Source organism: Rattus rattus, chromosome 12, assembly GCF_011064425.1.
Source record: "Rattus rattus isolate New Zealand chromosome 12, Rrattus_CSIRO_v1, whole genome shotgun sequence".
In the NCBI taxonomy this organism is placed as follows: domain Eukaryota; kingdom Metazoa; phylum Chordata; class Mammalia; order Rodentia; family Muridae; genus Rattus; species Rattus rattus.
The window spans coordinates 67,522,316-67,540,805 of record NC_046165.1 but is presented as its reverse complement, the minus strand read 5'-3'; the positions used below and the strand labels follow the sequence as shown (position 1 = coordinate 67,540,805).

Sequence of the window (18,490 nt, the reverse complement as noted above, 5' to 3'; positions counted from 1 at the left end):
CTCAATTTATGGGGGTAAGACACAGTCGGCCCCCACTGGCTGGCACCCACAGCTGACTGACACTCCCCAATACTGAACCCACCTTCATGGATTCACCTCAGCTAAAACAGTTTCACAGCCTTTATGAATACAGAAGGACCTGAAAACAGAATGACAATATCAAATGCCCTCCAAGGACAGAGTTGTCATGACAACAGGATCCCCTCCAGCACCTGGTCCTTTTTTTTTTTTTTCCCCCCCCAGCTTAGCTGTTCCCATCAGCAATGGTGGCTGAACATAGACAAGACCTCCAGCAAGCTTTCTTCTACAAAACCAGGTAAGTGTCTACAAGACAAGGAGCAAACAAGCAAACAATCAATTCACCTGGAGGGGGACCTGGGGTTGTCAGATACTTAGATATTGTCCCTCCACAGAGACAGCAAGTCAAAGTCCACAAAGCTGTCAGGGACAGGACAGGCCCAGAGTGAAGAAACAAACCTGGCCTGATTCTAAGGCTTCCTCTACCCCACAATCAAGAAATGGCCTCATCTATACTTACTCCGTATTTCTCCCTCCAGCCTGGGGTGGGGGTAGGGATCAAGAAAAGTAAAGACAAACAAAACCTCTGGAAGAGTAATAAATTAAATACGACAAGCTGAATGAAGGCTCTGGGTTCCAGCCCCAGCACTGCCAAAGCCACAGAAAGATAAAAGAAACAAAAGGTCCTTTGTTAAGCATAGAATCTCTCTGGACCACCACTTTCCAAGCGGTCTCTGCACATCTCCCCCATCCACCTGCCAGAAGTGGTTGCTGTCCCTCCACTGAACGGCTGAGAAAACTGAGGTGCACTGAATCAGGTAGCCGATCTAACAGCAGCAGTTAACAGACAGGAAAGCCAGGGAGGGAATCTAGCTAACTGTCTTGCTGGCCAGAACCTCTAGTCTGAAGCGTATTATTTCACAAAGGACGCTTTTTAAAAAGAAGACAAGAAGGCAAACTGAGCAAGTGTCTTACCCTATTGCCTTCCTACTGAATTAGAACTCTCCCCTCGCCCACACGGCTTCTCAAAAGCACCTCTACCACAAGGTCTTCCCAGTTCCCGGGGTTCCTTGGCGAACGGTAGCTCTTTTTCTTTTCCGTCTCTATCTTCCTTTCAGATACTAGCCCGAGCTTGAAAACACTTTCCCTGCAACTCTGGGAATTCTTCCTTGATCTCTGAAGCTTCCCCAACCTTTCCCCATACAGCTGCTGGGGCTCCCTGACCCTCCCTCAAAAGGCAAGACGCCTCTTCAGCGCCCCCACCTCCTGGTGGCTGCTGACATTCACAGCTCACCTGTCCTGGTTGGTGTTTTCTCTCTAACTGGAATAACATTATCCTCTAGCTTTAGAAATAAATAAATAATCCTAGAGTCTCTGCAGTTGCTTTGGTGGGGGGGAGGGAGGCTTTTAAGCCTAAAAACTTAACCTGAGATGAAAGTCACATCAGCAAAACCAAGAAGCTTCCTTCCCACTCCAACCTTGAGGCATTCCGGGTGACACCAGAAGAATTAAAGGCCATCGGCTCCCAGCCAGATCTTCTAACTTTCTAGCTCCGGGCTTTGGAATGCTCAGAAGTTGAAAACTACATCCGACCCCTATTATCATATTGAGCCAATTAAGCCTCCTTATCATATCAGTTTTGTTTGAAAAATTGTTGTGGCCTTCTTCCTGTCTGCCACCCCACTGATGCTGGGGTGTCTGGTGTCCCTGGCTCCTGTTTCTATCTGTTCGAGATTCAAAGCTGTTCTCAGTTCTCTCCCTATTGATTTCTCACAGCCCCTTAACTGTCTTAGTGAGAAAGAGAAATGTGGTGGTTATCAGGCAGGGCCTATGTCCATTTCAAATGCTTGGCTATGCTCCCCACTCCTAAGGCCTGGCTGAAAAGACATCTGAAATGATCCAAGACCATTTCAGTGACATCTCAAAACTCTTATTTCACTTGTATGAAGGCATCTTATTGGTGTTTTCTTCTCATGTTCAACAACTATCCTCCCACAGGAGGCATGGCAACCACCAGGAGCTCCTTTCTCCCCTTGGCTGCTCTTAGCAAGGCTCACCTTTAAGAAAGACTTGGTTATTGGACTGTTGTTACAGGGCTTGTATAGTGGGTCCAGTCCTCAAATCATCTATTCTCCTGAGGCATGGAATGCTGGATCTGATAACTGCCTTGAGTGTTGGTCATTAACTGTTGTAGTGGAAACTGACTGAGCTAGTAACAGAGCAGCATGGGATCATGGGACAAAAGTCAGACCATCAGCTCCAACACAGCACATGACAGCAATTTCCTCTCAACATCTACCGTGCCCCTTCAATTCATCCCTTCCCAGATCACCAGTATCAGTTACTAGAAAGTTCTTTCTGTCACATACTAAACATAAACCTGTCTGCCCACCATGTCCAGTCTTCCGTTCTAGTTCCAACCATTCAGAAAGCAGGCACATAGCACAGTTGGGAGTGGGAGCTGCACTCTTGTAATCAATCCCAACACTGAGAAAGCTGAGGCAGGAGGATTCCTTAATGTCTGAGACCAATTGGGCTACATAGTAAGTATCAGGAGAGTTGGAATTAGAGTGGGACTCTGTCTCCAAACCAAACAAGGGAACACATTCCTACCCTTCTGCCCCACCACAGTGGGAAATCTCAATTCCTACCACTCTGTCCTTCCCATAGGGAGAAACCTCATTTCTCAATATCGCTTGTGGAATACAGTCTTGACACTACAAATAACATTTTTTTCTTTCTACATCTCTTTAAATTAACTTATAGTAATTGTATAAGCTTACAGCAACAGAGTAGTAAAAGGGTGCTAAAAGTTACTCTCGGCCCAGTGGAACTGTGGTGGTGGTGGTGGTAGAGGGGTAACTGCCTAGCATGCAGAAGGCTCGAGGTTTGATTCCCCAGTCAAACAAAAGGAAAAAAAAGAACCATAAACAGCATTTCCTATTGTATCAGATATGGTTCATGCCTATGGTTCCAGCATTCAGCAGGAGATCAAGCACTTGTGGCTAGCCAAGGCTATGTAGTAGGACTTCACTCCGGGCCAAACTGAGAAAGAAGAGAAGAGAGGAGAGGAGGAGGAGGAGGGAGAGGAGAGGAGAGGAGGAGAGGAGAGGAGAGGAGGGAGAGAGGAGGAGGAGGAGGAGAGAAGAGAAGAGAAGAGAAGAGAAGAGAAGAGAAGAGAAGAGACGAGACGAGGCAGGGCAGACGAGACAGACGAGACTTAGCTAACGTGTGGCAGCATCTTTCAGACTTTGGTACATCGCTGCACTGGTGTTTTAATTTGGTTTCATCAGCTGGTTGTCTATAGCTCTTTTACGACCGGCTTCGATCTTATCCTTCAAGTTATCTTCTTTGGAATTACCAGGTCACACTGACTCCCCCAGGCCTCTGAAGTCAGCTTCCGGACAGTTGTCTGGCCTGCCCCACCCTGCCAGGCCCCTGCTGTGAGACACCTGCCTTGTGACTCCTGGCCTTAGGGAAGGCTATCCCACTGCTCCACAGAAGCGCCCAAAGGCACTCCTGGGTAGACATGACCCCAGAAGCATGGAACCTTTGTTTTCCTTCTTGCTTCTGTGATTAACACTGCCAAGAAGCTGCGGCCTCTTTCCCATCGAGCGACAAGATACACAGCGAGGTCCCAGCATGGCGCTTCCATCAAGGACTCCTCAGGATCTGTAGCCCCAAGCTTTGCAGACCCCATGAGGGCTTACATATCAGCTCACAAGTCATCTGTGCGAACAAGCACTGGTCTGGGTTACTAGGGCGGATCAGAGTCCCTTCTAGGCCCTGCCGTTACTACTCTGTTTAAAAGAAAACAGCACACAGTGGCGGCTAATAAAGCTCACAGAAAGAGTCGACACCACAGTCCTCCGCCTCTGTCCCAGGCATACCTTCCGCATTGAGATGCATGGTCTCCAAGGGTCCAATGAACGCGTACCGCATACCCAGCCCATCTGACATGACCAGGTCCAGGTCGTTAGGAGACACTATTCCTTCCTACATGGGGGAGAAGGCGGGAACACACAGGTGAGCTCTTTGGAAAGGTGATTTAGTTAATGTTGCTTGTCCTAACTTCATGTAGGCAGTAGCCCCTCCCCCACCAAAAACAAAACAAAACAAAACAAAACAAAACACTTGCCAACACACTATAATAGTTTAACGGGATTTTGTGCTACCAAGCTATCCTATATGCGTGTGTCCTTAAAAAATAAGACTGTTAAAGCACAAGTACCCCCTTCCTTCTCCACATTACCATCCTACATATCACCTGCAGCTTTGGGGACAGCAAGGCTAAAGGAGACCTAAGGAAAAGGTCAGGGGAATTTTCTGGCTATTTGATCAGGGGTAGGAGATGGGGGTTGGGGGGAGGGGGATTTTTCTGGATATTTGATGGGAGGGGGTGGTAAGAGGGGGTGGGAGTGTGTTTTAAGACACCCCAGAGAACGAGAAGTGGCTCTCGGGCTTCACTTGCCTGCAAGTCAGGCCTTGTTCTTTGGTTACTGAGTTTGTTTCTTTGATGAAACACAGCTTAGGATGGGTTTATGTGCTGAGGTGGGGCCCGAGAAGTTTCTACAAACGTGAATTGCCAAACAAGGGGGAAGCTGCTGTGTGCTGTGCTCAGAAAGCCAGCCAGTTCGTGTGCATGGCTTTGGGCATGGGGCTGAAGTCATTGGTGGTGTATCCTGGCAACACACTGCCCGCTAAAAACCTTGGGCATCTCAACACTTGGGGAGCTGGATATGAGGGAAGAGAAGTTTCCCCAGAACTCCCCTGCTGACTAGACTGGCAGCACAAACCCTTTCCTGGGCAGTTTCATTCAGAGAGGGCCCTGTGGGGCCTGTCATCCATAAGGCCACTTCCCTATAGGCAGCCTTGGGGCAGGGACTGTCAGCTCGTGGCTGGAAGACCCAGATTCTATACAGATACATACACGTATATACTGTCATGCTATGCACCCTGCTCCCAGTGACAAGCTCAGGAACCCATCAGACATGTCACCTCGGTCTGGGATTTACATCTTTCCCTGAAAGGGCTGTCTGACATCCTTCTTAAGAAGACAAGCCTTATCAGCCTGAAGGAGGGATCTGAGAGGTCACCACCGGTCCTCAAGGTTCCACAGGGAGGAACCCTTTGTCCTTCTTGTCTTTCTGATACCCCTGGGATTTGGGCCTCAGAGACTAAATCGCCCCCTGCTGGCCTGGTCGCTGGTACTTTGCACTCCGCAGACCCAAAGGTAACTTAGAGCAGCTGGCAAAGTGCATTTGCCACGGCCACTGCCACTATACCCCAGCTAATAAATGACATAGGGAGTCTTGGGTCTGCGGGTGCTTGGTTCACCCCATGTGACTGGAGATGACTTCAGGGAGAGGACAGTGGTGCAGAAGCAAGATGCAGGCAGAGCCCACCGCCCTGCATGAGGAACGTGTCATGTCTGACTGAGCAACTCAGCTTCAGAGAACCTCTTCCCGTCCAGCTGCAGCACGTGAGATACAAGTACTGAAAGGCCGTGTGTGCTCAAGATGCACGCACAGTGCAGAGGATCGCGATGAAGCGAGGCACTGGCACCAGCTCGCCGTCTTCCCAACGTCGGACACCCACCTCCTGTAATGGCCGTGTCCTGGCTCTGGAGACTCATTGCACTCCCCTCAGCAACAGAGATGGCTGACTGAACATTTCTAACCGCGCAGATGCATGGCGTTCATTCTCGTGAGACTTGATTCTCTTTCCCAATATCACGTTTTTGAGATGCACACAGGGAACGAGGGTGAGGGAATGGAGTATTTTTAGAGGCGACTTTAAAAGAAGTTCAAGACACTCAGCCAGGGAGACCCCCAGGGTTGTTAACTTTTGTTACGCTTTTCCTTTTTTGTTAGGAATAAAAGGAACCTGGCCTCACGTGTGACAGGTGAGCGCCCTACGGATTCCCACAAGCTTGCCTTTCTTTCTGATGTCCTCTGGAGGAGGAGAACTACCTATTATTCCCAGTCCTTCCCCCACAGAACAGACAGAAAGGGAAGAGTGCTAATCTCCACTTCTGCATTTCCCTCTGCTCTGTGTGGCATTTTCAAGGGGATTCCTCAAGCCTGTTACTTTTTACCTAGAAGCTGATCTAGAGGAAGAAAATGGTTGCGGGTATTTCCATTCAACTGTGACCCTGCACTGCTGTGGCAAATACGTACACTTCTCCCAGAAGCTGCACTGGACGCTCACCTCCAGGCCTCTTACTCTGGATGTGCTGGTCTTCAGTTCTGCCCCTGAGCTCATTTTACCCTAGCCCTGTAAGAACATGTATATGTGTAACAATGTATAACGATGAATAACAATGTATAACAATGTATACCGATGTTCTAAGGGGCGGGGGAGGTAGGCTCCATGCCAATGGTGAAACACCAAGCTAACAGAACTCCTGGGACCTGGATGGGCTCACACACTGGTTTGCAGCATGGAACCCGATGCCAGCCCACATTAATACTTATCGGAATAGCTATCAGTACTTCCTGCATTATGCAGCAAAATTCTCAAGACGCACATACAAAGAACGATCCCAGGAGGTTAGGAGAGTCCTAAAAACTCATACAACCCAAGGGAACACTGCTGTCACTGTTCTCAGCCTGGCCTTTGTACCGCGCTCTGAGAAACCTCGGGCTGAAGAGGGCCCAGACACAATGGTAAGGAATCCCCTTTCACGGAAAAACTTCTGGGCTGGTCTTTCTTTAAGATCTGGGACTTACCACGGTCTACACTGACGTATCGGGCTGGGGACTGGGAGGTGGAAGACAGTCATCAGAGAAGAAAACACAAGGCAGTGAACGAAGTGTTCAGTTACCCTGACATACATTTTAAGCATAATTGCAGGTTCTATTAGTGGAGACACACACACACACACACACACACACACACACACACACACACACACAAACACCAAACAAATAAATGTAATTTAAAATTTGTCAGAGAACAAAGAATACAGCTCTGTGTTCAATTTGTAAAAATACACTCAATCTGTAGTTCCTTAAGTCCGTGGGTAAAAAACTCACAGACAGGACACTGCTCACACACACATGCATAAAAGACTTATTTCAACTGGCTTATGTGACTATGGGCTGGTGAGTCTTGAGAGGCCTCAGTTTGGCTCTTTAAACTTCTTCACCAGTTAGATGTGACCCATTCCGGTTATAGAGAATGGTGCCCTGTAGTCAGCTGATACATCAAGTCCCTTCAGGAGCAGCTCCACGCCGTCTGACCCCTGTCTGTGAGGTGGGAGAGGAAGGGGAAGACGCATGCATCCAAGGACCGACAGTAAGGTGATACACAGTGTGATGACCTGGACTCTGACAGGAAGGGACCTTGTGTGGTGGACAGCATCTGAGGACTGCATCCTGTGACTGTCACCACTACAGGTCACCAGCTACACACGCATGTCTTACCCTCCCTTTGGTTTTCTCCTACGTGGTTGCTTTGCCCTCTTTTTCCCTCTTAATCCTGGCCACCTTCCCTTATCTAATTAAACAAAACCTGTCTTGTTCTTCCATTTTTGCCTTCTTGGTTTCCCCAGGCTTGGTCCTGATTTGTCAAGTATCTCAGAACACTTATTCCTTACTTGGCCACCATGGTCTCCTCCAGGGACCCAGCCTTGCTACCAGGCATGTGGATAAGATTCTACATGAGTTCCTTCCCTCCCCAACCTTCACCCAAAACTGTTAGGGTGTATGCTCAGTGTCTTAATTGAGAAACTACAGGGGAAAAAAAATGAAGGGTGAAGAGTAAGAAGAAGTTATATCAAGAATAGATCCCAGACTGTGATACATAAAGTAAGACATGGAACTCTGCCGCCTCAGTCTCCTAAAGGGGACAGAAAGGAAGATGAGTTTATTTTGCTATACGTTGGCCACTAGAAAGAGGTTACAGGTCAAGAGACCACTTGGACCCCTATTTACACGGAACAACCTTGGGCTGTAGCAATTTCTCTCTCCTGAGGTGTTCCTGGGTAGGCTGGATAAGACGACCAACAGGTACAGGTTGACTCGTGATATAACCTCTTCTTGCTTTTCACCCTTCATTTTTTTCTATAGTTTCTCAATTAAGACACCGGGCACACACCCTAACAGTTTTGGGTGAAGTTTGGGGAGGAGAGGAACTCCTACAAGAGCCAGGTTAGAGTTGTCCGGACGCACTCCCTCCTGGAGCCCTTGTAAGATGGTCTAAAGACAGAGAGTTTCAGGCCTGGAGGTTGAACTGGGAACTGTTTGGGCTCCCTAGCTTAGCAGTTAGAGCACTGGCCTTGTGTGCTGAGAACTTTGGCAATGCATTTCATATGAGATGAAATGAGACCATGGATTAGCTCTCTCCACTGTACAGTCTTCTATATTGTTCTGTATTTTCTTCTCCATGTTTGACTGCTCTTCGATGCCCCGCAAACACAGCAGGGGTGTGGCGATGCTAGAGAGACAGCACAGCAGTCAAGAGTGCACACTGCCCTTGCAGAGGACCTGAGTTTGGTTCTCAGCATCCACATCAGGTGGCTCACAGCAACCTGTAACTCCAGCTCCAGGAGCAAGAACAAAAGAGTCCTGGCCTGAACGCCCCCTCCACTCCCATGCCACCTTCCGGAAGACGTGGGGCAAGAGGAAACCTTAATAAGGAGAAAATAAGACGGCCGAGAGCTGCTCCATGACCCATAGTTACTCATGGGTGTGTGAGCAGCATGGCCACTTACCAACACTTGCAAGTTTCCTTGGAAGCAGGACACAGACATTCCTGCATGATGACATGGCCAAGTCCAAGAACCACACCACACAAAACTAGTCCTGCAAATGGCACAGAAATGGCATCAAGAAACCCCGGTCACAGAGATACGAATCTCTTAAGGGGTTGACCCCAAGTTCCTGAGGAACATGAGCTTTGCCAAGAAGCACAAGAAAGGCCTGAAGAAGACGCAGACCAACAATGCCAAGGCCGTGAGTGCATGTGCAGAGGCCATCAAGACCCTTATGAAGCCTCAGGTCATCAAGCCCAAGATGCCAAAGGGCCCCGGTCACAAACTTTCATCTCTCACCCCAGGCTTGGGAAGAGGATTCAAAGCTACATGGCCAAGGGTCGTAGGCTCTGCCAACCAAAGCCCAAGGTTCAAACCAAGGCAGAGGCCAAAGCTCCAGCTAAGGCCCAGGCTTCAGCTCCAGCCCAGGCTCCCAAGGGTGCCCAGGCCCCTGTGAAGGCCCCATAGAAAAGGCTCCTGCCAGTGTGAAGACAGACGGACTGCTGTGACACACCCACCTACACACTATTGCAGATGACCAGTGTCCTATGCTGTTTTTACAAATAAACTTGATCTGAAAAAAAAAAATCATCTAGAAATCCAACATCTCGGGGTTGGAGATTTAGCTCAGTGGTAGAGCGCTTGCCCAGCAAGCGCAAGGCCCTGGGTTCGGTCCCCAGCACCGGAAAAAAAAAAAAAAAAAAAAAAAGAAAGAAAAAAAAAAAAAAAAATCCAACGTCTCTTAAGTCTATCTTGTGACTTTCTCAAAATTATAATTTATCGCAATTTTGTTGGTGACGGTGCTAGGGCTAAAACCCTGGGCCATTGAGGCAAGTGCTGAGATCCGCCTCTGCCACCGTGAGAGTGCTCCTGGGTGGAGCAGTCCCATCAGAAGTGCAGCCAGTGAGGGAATCTTCCTGTCCCACCACCCGCCTGCTGGCAGAAGCACCACCCATGCCCCTTTCCCCTGCTACGCTGGGCTACCGGTCTGAATTCCTAGAACCTCAAGATTCCAGGTACCATAACCTGTGCGAGGAGTCAAATCTGAAAGAAAAAGGCAAAAGTCTAGCCTCAGCTCTTAGCAGACTACTTGTTTATTAATAGTGGGTATTTATTAGCATTTTATGAGTATCTACATCAGTGAGCAGCACTATTAATAACCGAGTGGTCTGCTAAAAACCGAGGCTAAGACAGATTCTAATGCAGACAGCTTCAGTTTCAGCAGCACTGGAGGACATCCTGTAATTGGCTATCACTCCGTACAGGCACAGGAGGAATGCCCCCCTGAGAATGCAAACAGGGCCAAGTTGCTCAGCAGGGAAGGAAAGCTGAAGAGAAGTGGAGCTGACCTATCCAAGGAGAGAGCTCTGCAGGTGTGCTCAGTGCTGGTTCCTTGCACAGTGCCACCCGCTCTTCCGGAAGAGTCCTACACTCCTGGAAGCCCCGCATCCCAGTACGTTTTGCATCCCGATCCTGACACACTTCATAGGGTATCATACCCAGACTCTTCCCAAAAGAAGACCAGTGTTTCTGTGGAGTTTAGATAGAGATCACCATGAGCCTGTGCAGCTCCTGGGTCTGGCATCTACAACACCGATTAAGAAAAGCAAGGCTACAGATGGGGGCGTATCCTGCATTCATGGATCAGAAGAACTGATCATGTTAAGTGTCCATTCCACCCAGGAGACTCATTTACTTGGCAGAGTTTAAGTATTTTAATTTAATTTAATTTTTTGTAGCTATTGCAAATGGGGTTTGGTTTTTTTTTTTTTTTTTAGTTTTGGAGTTGGTTAACAGTGTATAGAAATGCTTTTATACCTTACACCTTTATTGAACGTTTGGCTTCAGTGTTCTACCTGTGAACTGCAACTGTTAGCATTCTGTAGACGCTCCACCCCCAGTCACCTGGCAACAGCCAGGTGTGCCTGACACTATAAAAGGGGCTGTTTGCCCCCTCCTCTCTCTCTTGCTCTTACCCCTCTTCCCCCTCTGTCCCTTCTCTCCCCATTTCCCTCCCCCCTTCTCTCCACATGCTCATGGCCAGGCTGTACTCTATTCCTCTTCTCCTCCTCCACTCCTCTACTTCTCTCTACTTCTCTCTCTCTCCTCTCTCTCTCTCTGCCCTACTGCCCTCTTAACTCTCCTCCCCATGCCCTGAATAAACTCTATTCTCTACTATACTGTCCTGTGGCTGGTCCCTCAGGGGGAAGGGATGTCTCAGCATGGACCCACTGAGGCAGCCCTTCCCCCAGACCCTCATAGGATGTATCCCCCCTCTCTCTATCTTTTGTAACACAACATTGGTCCCAGGATCCGGGATCCGGGACCCAGGACAGATCCTCTCTCTATCTTTGAAAATACAACAGCAACGGTATCTGTTCTAACAGGGGTTTTTCTTCCCTGTGGCATTTTTAGTGTTTTCTGTATATAAGACCACATAAGAAGAGGAGATGATTTAGTCTGTGTCCAATCTAGCTGTGTCCTGTTTCCTCTTTTCTCTAGTCTACCTGGAGAGGATGCCTAATGTGGAATCCAACAGAAGCAGTGAAATTGGCAGCCCTGTTTTTTCTTGATCTTAGAGAAAACGCTTCTGACTTTGAATTAATGTATGATCTCTGAATTATGACATTTGCTGTGGATTTGTTATACGTGGCCTTTGTCATGTTGTATTGGGTATGTCTGTCTGTCTCTGTCTGTCTGTCCTTTGAGGACTGACTCTCATGGCGACTGGGGTCCCTCAGCCCTGAACCCTGCACATTGCTAAGAGCTCTCCCTTCCAAATGCCGCTGGCAGACAGGCCCGCCCACTGCCCCTCGCTGCAAGCAAGGGACCTGGGCACAACTGTGATCTACAGCCCTCCCCAGAGCTGGGCATGCATTCCCAGGCTGTTCCTCCTTCGTTCAGGTACTTGCTCCCACTCACATAGGTTCTCTCCTCCTGACCAGAAACCTGATTACAATTTGCATCTCTGCTCAGGAAATCAAAGGGTGGAGTATGCCTAGGGTTACACGTATGAGCAACGTGGCTAGGGAGCAAGTCCGAGCGAGACAGGCTCTGGCCAGGAAGCTTATGGTTGATAGAGCAGTTCTCACCTCTTTACAATTACAGCCTTGTGTTTGTTCTGACCTGTTTGTTTTTGCTTCTTGAGACAGGGTCTCATTTCAGCCCAGCCTGGCCTCAAGCTCCCACGGTTTGTGTGGTACTACGTGGCATCAAGGCTAGTGCCTCATGCATGCTTGGCAAGCAGTCTACTAACCCCAACCCAGATGTGTGTTTAATGAGGGTGAATTGAGACCTTTTAAAAACCAATTTTTGAGCTGGAAATAGAGATCTCTTATCCCAAAACTCACAAGGCAGAGGCAGGCAGATCTCTGTGAATTCAAAGCTAGTTTGGTCTACGAAGCAAGTTCCAAAACCACCAAAGCGACACAGTGAGGCCCTGTGTCAAAATCAATTTTCATGTCCCTTTAGGAAAAGTCAGAGGTATCTGGTGCTTTAAACTGGGGCTCGAACTCATATAGTGTCGACACCACCTGAGTCTCTAAGTAGAAGCTGGTATTGACGGGAGGCCTGCATCCCAGATAAAAAGATGGAACAAAACACACAGGGAGATGGAGAAGAATGGAAACAACTGAGAAATAAAATGTCAAGTATCTCTGTGAAAAGAAAACTCCATCAAATACAAGCTAAATTAGTATTAATATCTGATTAGGGAACAAAGACCCGCCCATCAACCAAGTTACCCCAACAGCTGTGATAGGCAGAGTTTATCTTTGAACAGATGAAACAGTCTAGGGAGACCTTCAGGCTCAGGCCTCAGGAAGTCACATTCAGGGCTTCTTCAATATTGACATCCATTAGAATGGCCTAGCTAGTCACTGTGCAGTCTGATCCCGCAGTCCGGGAAGTCCTAGAGACTGCGTTTCTTATGAGCACCCAGGTGAGGCCTGGGAAGCCCTGAAAGAGATCGCCTCTACTAAGCTGAGGGTGTGAGAGCCTCAGCTTAGGACAGCCTTGGTGCCAGCTGCTGCACATGAGAAAGAAGGCTAAATTCAGAAGCTGTCACCTAAGCTACGTGGTAGGTGGGGGTCTAAGCCCTTACACAGAGACCCCTACCTAGTCCTCTTCACATCCCAGTAAGAAATCATCTCTACTTCATAGGCCCTGTAGCAGAGGCTGGTCTTAATTTCCAACCAGGCTGTAGCATGTGAACCAAGCCACTTAATGTATTATTCAATTTCCTATTGTGTAACGTCTAAAACAGAAGCATGTTTCTCCTGGCATTGAGAAGTGACTGGCAGGTCTGAAGAGATCTGATCATGGGAAAAGGGAAAGAAAGTTTCCCAGGTTCTGAAACCCTACACCAGAGGACAAGACTGCCATGGGCAGGTGACTGCTCTGGGTGGGCTCGGTTAACTCCTAATTCTTGCTCCCATGACAGGTAAGTAATCACCTGCTAGTCTGATGGCATGACCTTTGAAGCACACTTTGTTAATGGAAGAATCCTCCCAGCACTTGGCACTTATGTCTGAAACAAAGCTTGGTGACAAAGCTCTAGAACCCCCCCCCCCAGGGCATCTTGGTCAGAGGCACAGACTATGCCCTTTGTGAAAACCCAAGAGACTAAGCACTGAATCCAGTAGCTGGTGATGCAGGGGCCCATTGACCATATATCCCCACAACACAATATGCTGCATGCTGACTTTAAATGGAGCGCCTTGTGTGCTGGCAGGTGCTGAAGACTATGTATGTAGACCACCCTTCCTTTTCCTGCCTGAAGACGAGACTTGCCAAAGAGGAAAATGACTGCCTTCAGTCTCTTTAACTTTCAGGAACTAAGCTTGCCACCTACAAAGACTAACTGGCCACCACACAGGGACAGACTTGGTCTGTCTCCTGAGTTCACTAAACTTCCAAACCACTGTCTATTTTCCAGGTCATTCATTCTGCCTAAAAAAAACAATGCCCCTCAATATATGTCCTATAGTCCCTCACTTCCCTCCCCCTTACAAAGAAGGGCACATGGGCGTCTGAACCTTGAGGGGTTATCTAGCACTCACTCACTGTCTTGTGATGTTCCTCTGGTAGACTAACAAATTTGCATGCCTTACCACTTGTCAATCTATTCTTAAACCTCTCAAGGACAAAGGGAAATGCCTTCTTCTTGCCCCTATAGAGCCCTAAGAACAGGAATCCTGCTGGGGATTACACTACTCACAAGGATAAATCACAAGGTAAGCAATTTCTAAGGCTCACTGCCAAAACATGCCAACAGGCTGAGACCCTGCTGATGGCTTCATGACTCATTCCAGGTTCCTCCACCCACCTTCCCCCGATGGGGAAAGAATTTATGGGCAATAAAATCAGCTATTGTCTGGCCAAAGAGTTTTCATCACAACACAAATTCCCTCGATGTGTTAATGCCTCAGGAACATAAACTTGAAATTACATTCCCAGCCAAAAGGATCTCATCACCCAGTGACCCAGCCCTGACAGGAATGTTAGTGTTACTAGACTACTGCCAGACCTGCCATTTACCAGTTAATGAAGGTCTTCTGTGCTCCAAATATGAAGGCAAACTAAGAGAGAGGACAAAACAGGACTAACATCTGTGAGACAATACTACAGACCCCAGTCCCTTCACATCCTTGGGTACTATTCTTCTCCAGAAGGGGTGAGGACAGCAGCAACCAGTCCATCCTAGCTAGGGTGTGCAAAGACAGGATAGGCATGTGCCCCTCACTACTGCACTTTCTCTTTCTTACACATGGCACTCTCTTCACAAGCACCTGCAGTGGACATGTCCAAAGTTGAACCTTCTCTCCTATCAACTCTCCTTTGCTTCTCTTAGAATCGATCTTGGTTGCTTGGCCATAAGAATTCTACTGTCCTCTCCCTAACTAGTGTCTGGAATTCATTTTTTTAAAGATTTATTTATTATATGTAAATACACTGTAGCTGTCTTTGGGCACACCAGAAGAGGGTATCAGATCCCATTACAGATGGTTGTGAGCCACCATGTGGTTGATGGGATTTGAACTCAGGACCTCTGGAAGTAGTCAGTGCTCTTAACCACTGAACCATCTCTCCAGCTCCATGACTGGAATTTAAAACAGCAAAATTAGACACTGACCAATGAAAGAAAAGGTTCTGCTATTTAGACATTAAATATGGTCCCCTAAAGGCCCATGTGCTAAAACTAAAACCTTAATGTCCAGCTTGGCACTATTGGGAGGTGGGAGAGCCTAGTGGGAGGTCTTCAGGTCATAGGGAATGTGTCTCCAAAGGGATAGAAACCTGGTCTTTCCTCTTCCTCTCTGCTCTCCCTCCCCCAAATCTGGTCACTATAACATAAATAGGCTTCCTTTTCCACATGCTGATAGGCTGTCTTGTAACAGGTGCCAGCCAATCAGGGACTGAACCCTCAAATACTATAAGATAAAAATAAGTGTTTTTCTTTGGAAGTTGCTAATCTCAGGTATTTTATTACAGTGATAGAAAGCTGACTAACACAGTTTTGCTTCTCAAAGCAAAATTTACAAATAAGATTGACAAATCCCTAACCAAATGGAATGAAGGAAAAAAAAAAAAAAACAACAGACACAAATCATGAGATTCAGAATAAAACCTCACTCTAGACCCTGAAGCCATACAATGGATAAAAGTAATATTACCAACTTTACACTTACAAAGTCAATGCCTTGGAAAAATGGACCAATATCTGAGCAACCATAAACAAACCAAACTCAAATGAGAAGAAAACAGAGAACAATTCTACAAGAAACTGGACTTGTCATTTAAAGGTCCCTGAGATAGATTTCTCCGGTCTCAAATTATTTCACTATAGATCTATCAAATATTTAAGGAAAATTAAAAACCTCTCAGAAATGGAAGAATCTTTCACAATCCACTTTACAAAGAGCTACCCTGGATTCAAAGTCACATAATACAGCACACAAACTACCAGAAATTCCACTGTGAATTCAGATGCAAATATAAGCAAGTTGAACATAGCGGTGTCTAAACGACATACCACATGTGTGTGCTTCAGTGCAAGCATGGGGGACAGGCACCCACACGAGAGTGTGCATCCGTGCAAGCATGAAGGACAGAACGGAGAGTCAAACACCATTGTGCATTCCACAAGTAAACATGATTATTTATCAATTAAAACCAACACCTTTAAATTGAAACAAAACAAAGTCCATGAGCAAGTGAGAGTTCTTCCAGACAGGGCTGGCGCCATACCAGCAACTCATAATCACAGCCAATGAGCAACACGGCGGCTTCTCGGTCTGCTTTTCCCGTGTCATCATCATCGCCATGCTGGGTGGAATGAACCACCAGGGCTCCCTCCAGACCCGGATGGAACTGGTGCTGCTCTAGCTTACACCCTAACTTAGGCTCAGAACCTGGACCGTCACACTCAGCTTTGATCTGCTCTGAGCCACGTTCACACCAGTGACAGGGAACAGAATTGCTCTTTTGGGTCTGCTCACCTAACACCAGGAAGCCGGATGAAAGGCTCTGAGGGCCCATTTCTAACAGGCTTCCCTCACACCGAGAACCAAGGTCTACCAATGAACACACCAGGCTTGTGTGGAGCAGAAAGATCCTTTCCCACTTTCAACTTGCTTTGTGAATCCAGAGAGCAAGGAGACAGAGAGCCCACAGGGAGTTGGGGAGGTGGGGAAAGCCTCCCACACATGGAGGTTCTTTCTGTTCTCTCTGTCTAGTCATTTGAGGAACCCTGCCCAGGCTCCATGTGCAAAGAGAAGGTTTGAGCCAGGTCTGAGCCGGATCTGAACCAGGTCAGAAGGGAGTGCCGGGGAAGGCTTTGCAAGGCCAGTGACAAGCTCCAATTCTGCTCTTTTTGATATTTAAGTTTTGAAGTAAACATAGAAAAACCCCAATCCAAGTTGAAACATCCCAAGATGTGAGTTCGAGTTCGACCGGCTCAGTCCAAAGTCATGAGCTGGAGTCACCTAACTCCACAGAGGAGGAGCTCAGCTCAGCAGGCAGATGTGCAGCAGCAGGGCAGGGCTCTGGACAGTTTTGCTAATCCTTGCTGATTGCCCTGTTGGAAGAGGAACCAGGCCGCAGGCAGCGTGGACCTTCCTATAAAAATGTATAGACTGTCAGGGAGCCTTTAGCCAGCCCCCAGCAGGTACAGCGCTGGGGGCCTGTAGCTGGCACAGGGACTGAGGGGAGGATTTCTCAAGATGAAGCACAGCCTATCACTCAGCTTTGGAGACCCGCAGAAAGGAAGGGGTCCACATAGACACCTAGAAGCCAACACCAAATACATCCCATCAGACCTAAGACTCAGTCCACAGCAGCCAACGCAGGGGGCACATGCGAAACTTGCTTTCTTGGGAGGTTGTCATTCTGCCAACCAATAAAGCAAACACATCGGGCCTGCCATGAGCCCCTGGGAAGGGCATACAGAACAAGCCAGGGGTGGGGGGGGCGCTTTCAGGGCCGTTAACGCACTCAGCATCCTCTCCAAGGTGCTTTCCTCTAACAATACAAGGAGACACACCAATGCTGCCCAGGTCATCTGATCTACAGTCAGTTTCAGTGCGTGGTCAAAACCAGGCAGATTCTTATGCACTCCTCCTGCCTTAGTCTATACATCCTTTCTGAGGTTGCTTCACAACCTTCAGAGCACTAACAACCAGACAGATCCAAAGGTAAAGCGGCCACAGCACCGCCCCTTACATTGTACGGTAGCATTGATTTTTTTTCCCCTTGAGTCTATTAGATCTCTGTTCGAAGGGGTTTTACAAGCAGGGTTCCTTGAAAACATCCTGATACTGATTGATATCTAAAGCACGAAGGGAGTGTGAGATCCCGGCACATATCTTGCAGATGTTAGTAGGAAGCAGATTTAAATGCTGAGTCACAGCACAGTGTCTAGTGCACAGTAAGTGGGATCACTCGATGAGTCTATCAGGGAGAGTCAGACTCGTCATCCACACCTGTCGGAGTGGAGGAAATGCCGGAAGGAAATAGAACACCCACAAGAGATGAACGGCAGCTGGCTTCCTGGTTCCTGCTCTGAGTGTTCTGAAAGGACCTATGGGGCTACACCCAGTGTGGATGGTCTGAGCTAAGCTCTGCCCTCCTCACCCAAGAGCAAGGCAGTCCCTCGTGCACTTTACTACGGCCTCCATGGATGTGGCTGCTGCATGTTTAACCCATGCAGGAGCTTGCCAAGAGCTAGAGATCTGACCCCTAGGGCATGTGGCCTTTACCTCCAAACCCTCAGGTCCACTCTGCCCTCTTCCTTGACAGACACCACAGATCTTTACAGCAATGTTCATGACAACATATTTAGACATGAGTGCTCTCATATGTAAAATACTATAATTGAAGGATGAGGCAAAATCTATACAGTGAGCCCTTGACACCCATGAGGTAGTTCTAGGACCCCCAGAGACACCAGCCAATGGGTGGTGAAGTTTATCACATAAATGGCTTAATACTTGTGAGGAACCTATGCAGTCCTTCTATGCACTTCTCTTCTTGTTCGTTTTGAAATAGGTTCTCGTGCAGCTCAAGCTGGCTTCAAATACAATAAGTAGCCAAGTGTGCCCTTGAACTCCTGTCCCCTGCCTACACCACACAAGGGATGGGATTACAGGTGTGTGCCATCACACAGGGCCTCCACATACATTAAGTAATCTAGATCCACCTTCAGAAAAGGTGTATTTT

At 47.9% G+C, this 18,490-nt stretch overlaps 1 protein-coding gene across 1 annotated transcript in view; it reads right to left on the bottom strand.

The window, feature by feature from the left end:
- Window positions 1-18,490, bottom strand: part of Cryl1 (crystallin lambda 1) — a 120,124-nt gene that overhangs the window by 9,584 nt on the left and 92,050 nt on the right. The window contains exon 6 of the mRNA XM_032918099.1: window positions 3,909-4,014. Coding sequence (XP_032773990.1) covers window positions 3,909-4,014 — 106 coding nt within the window. The remainder of the gene's footprint in view (window positions 1-3,908; window positions 4,015-18,490) is intronic.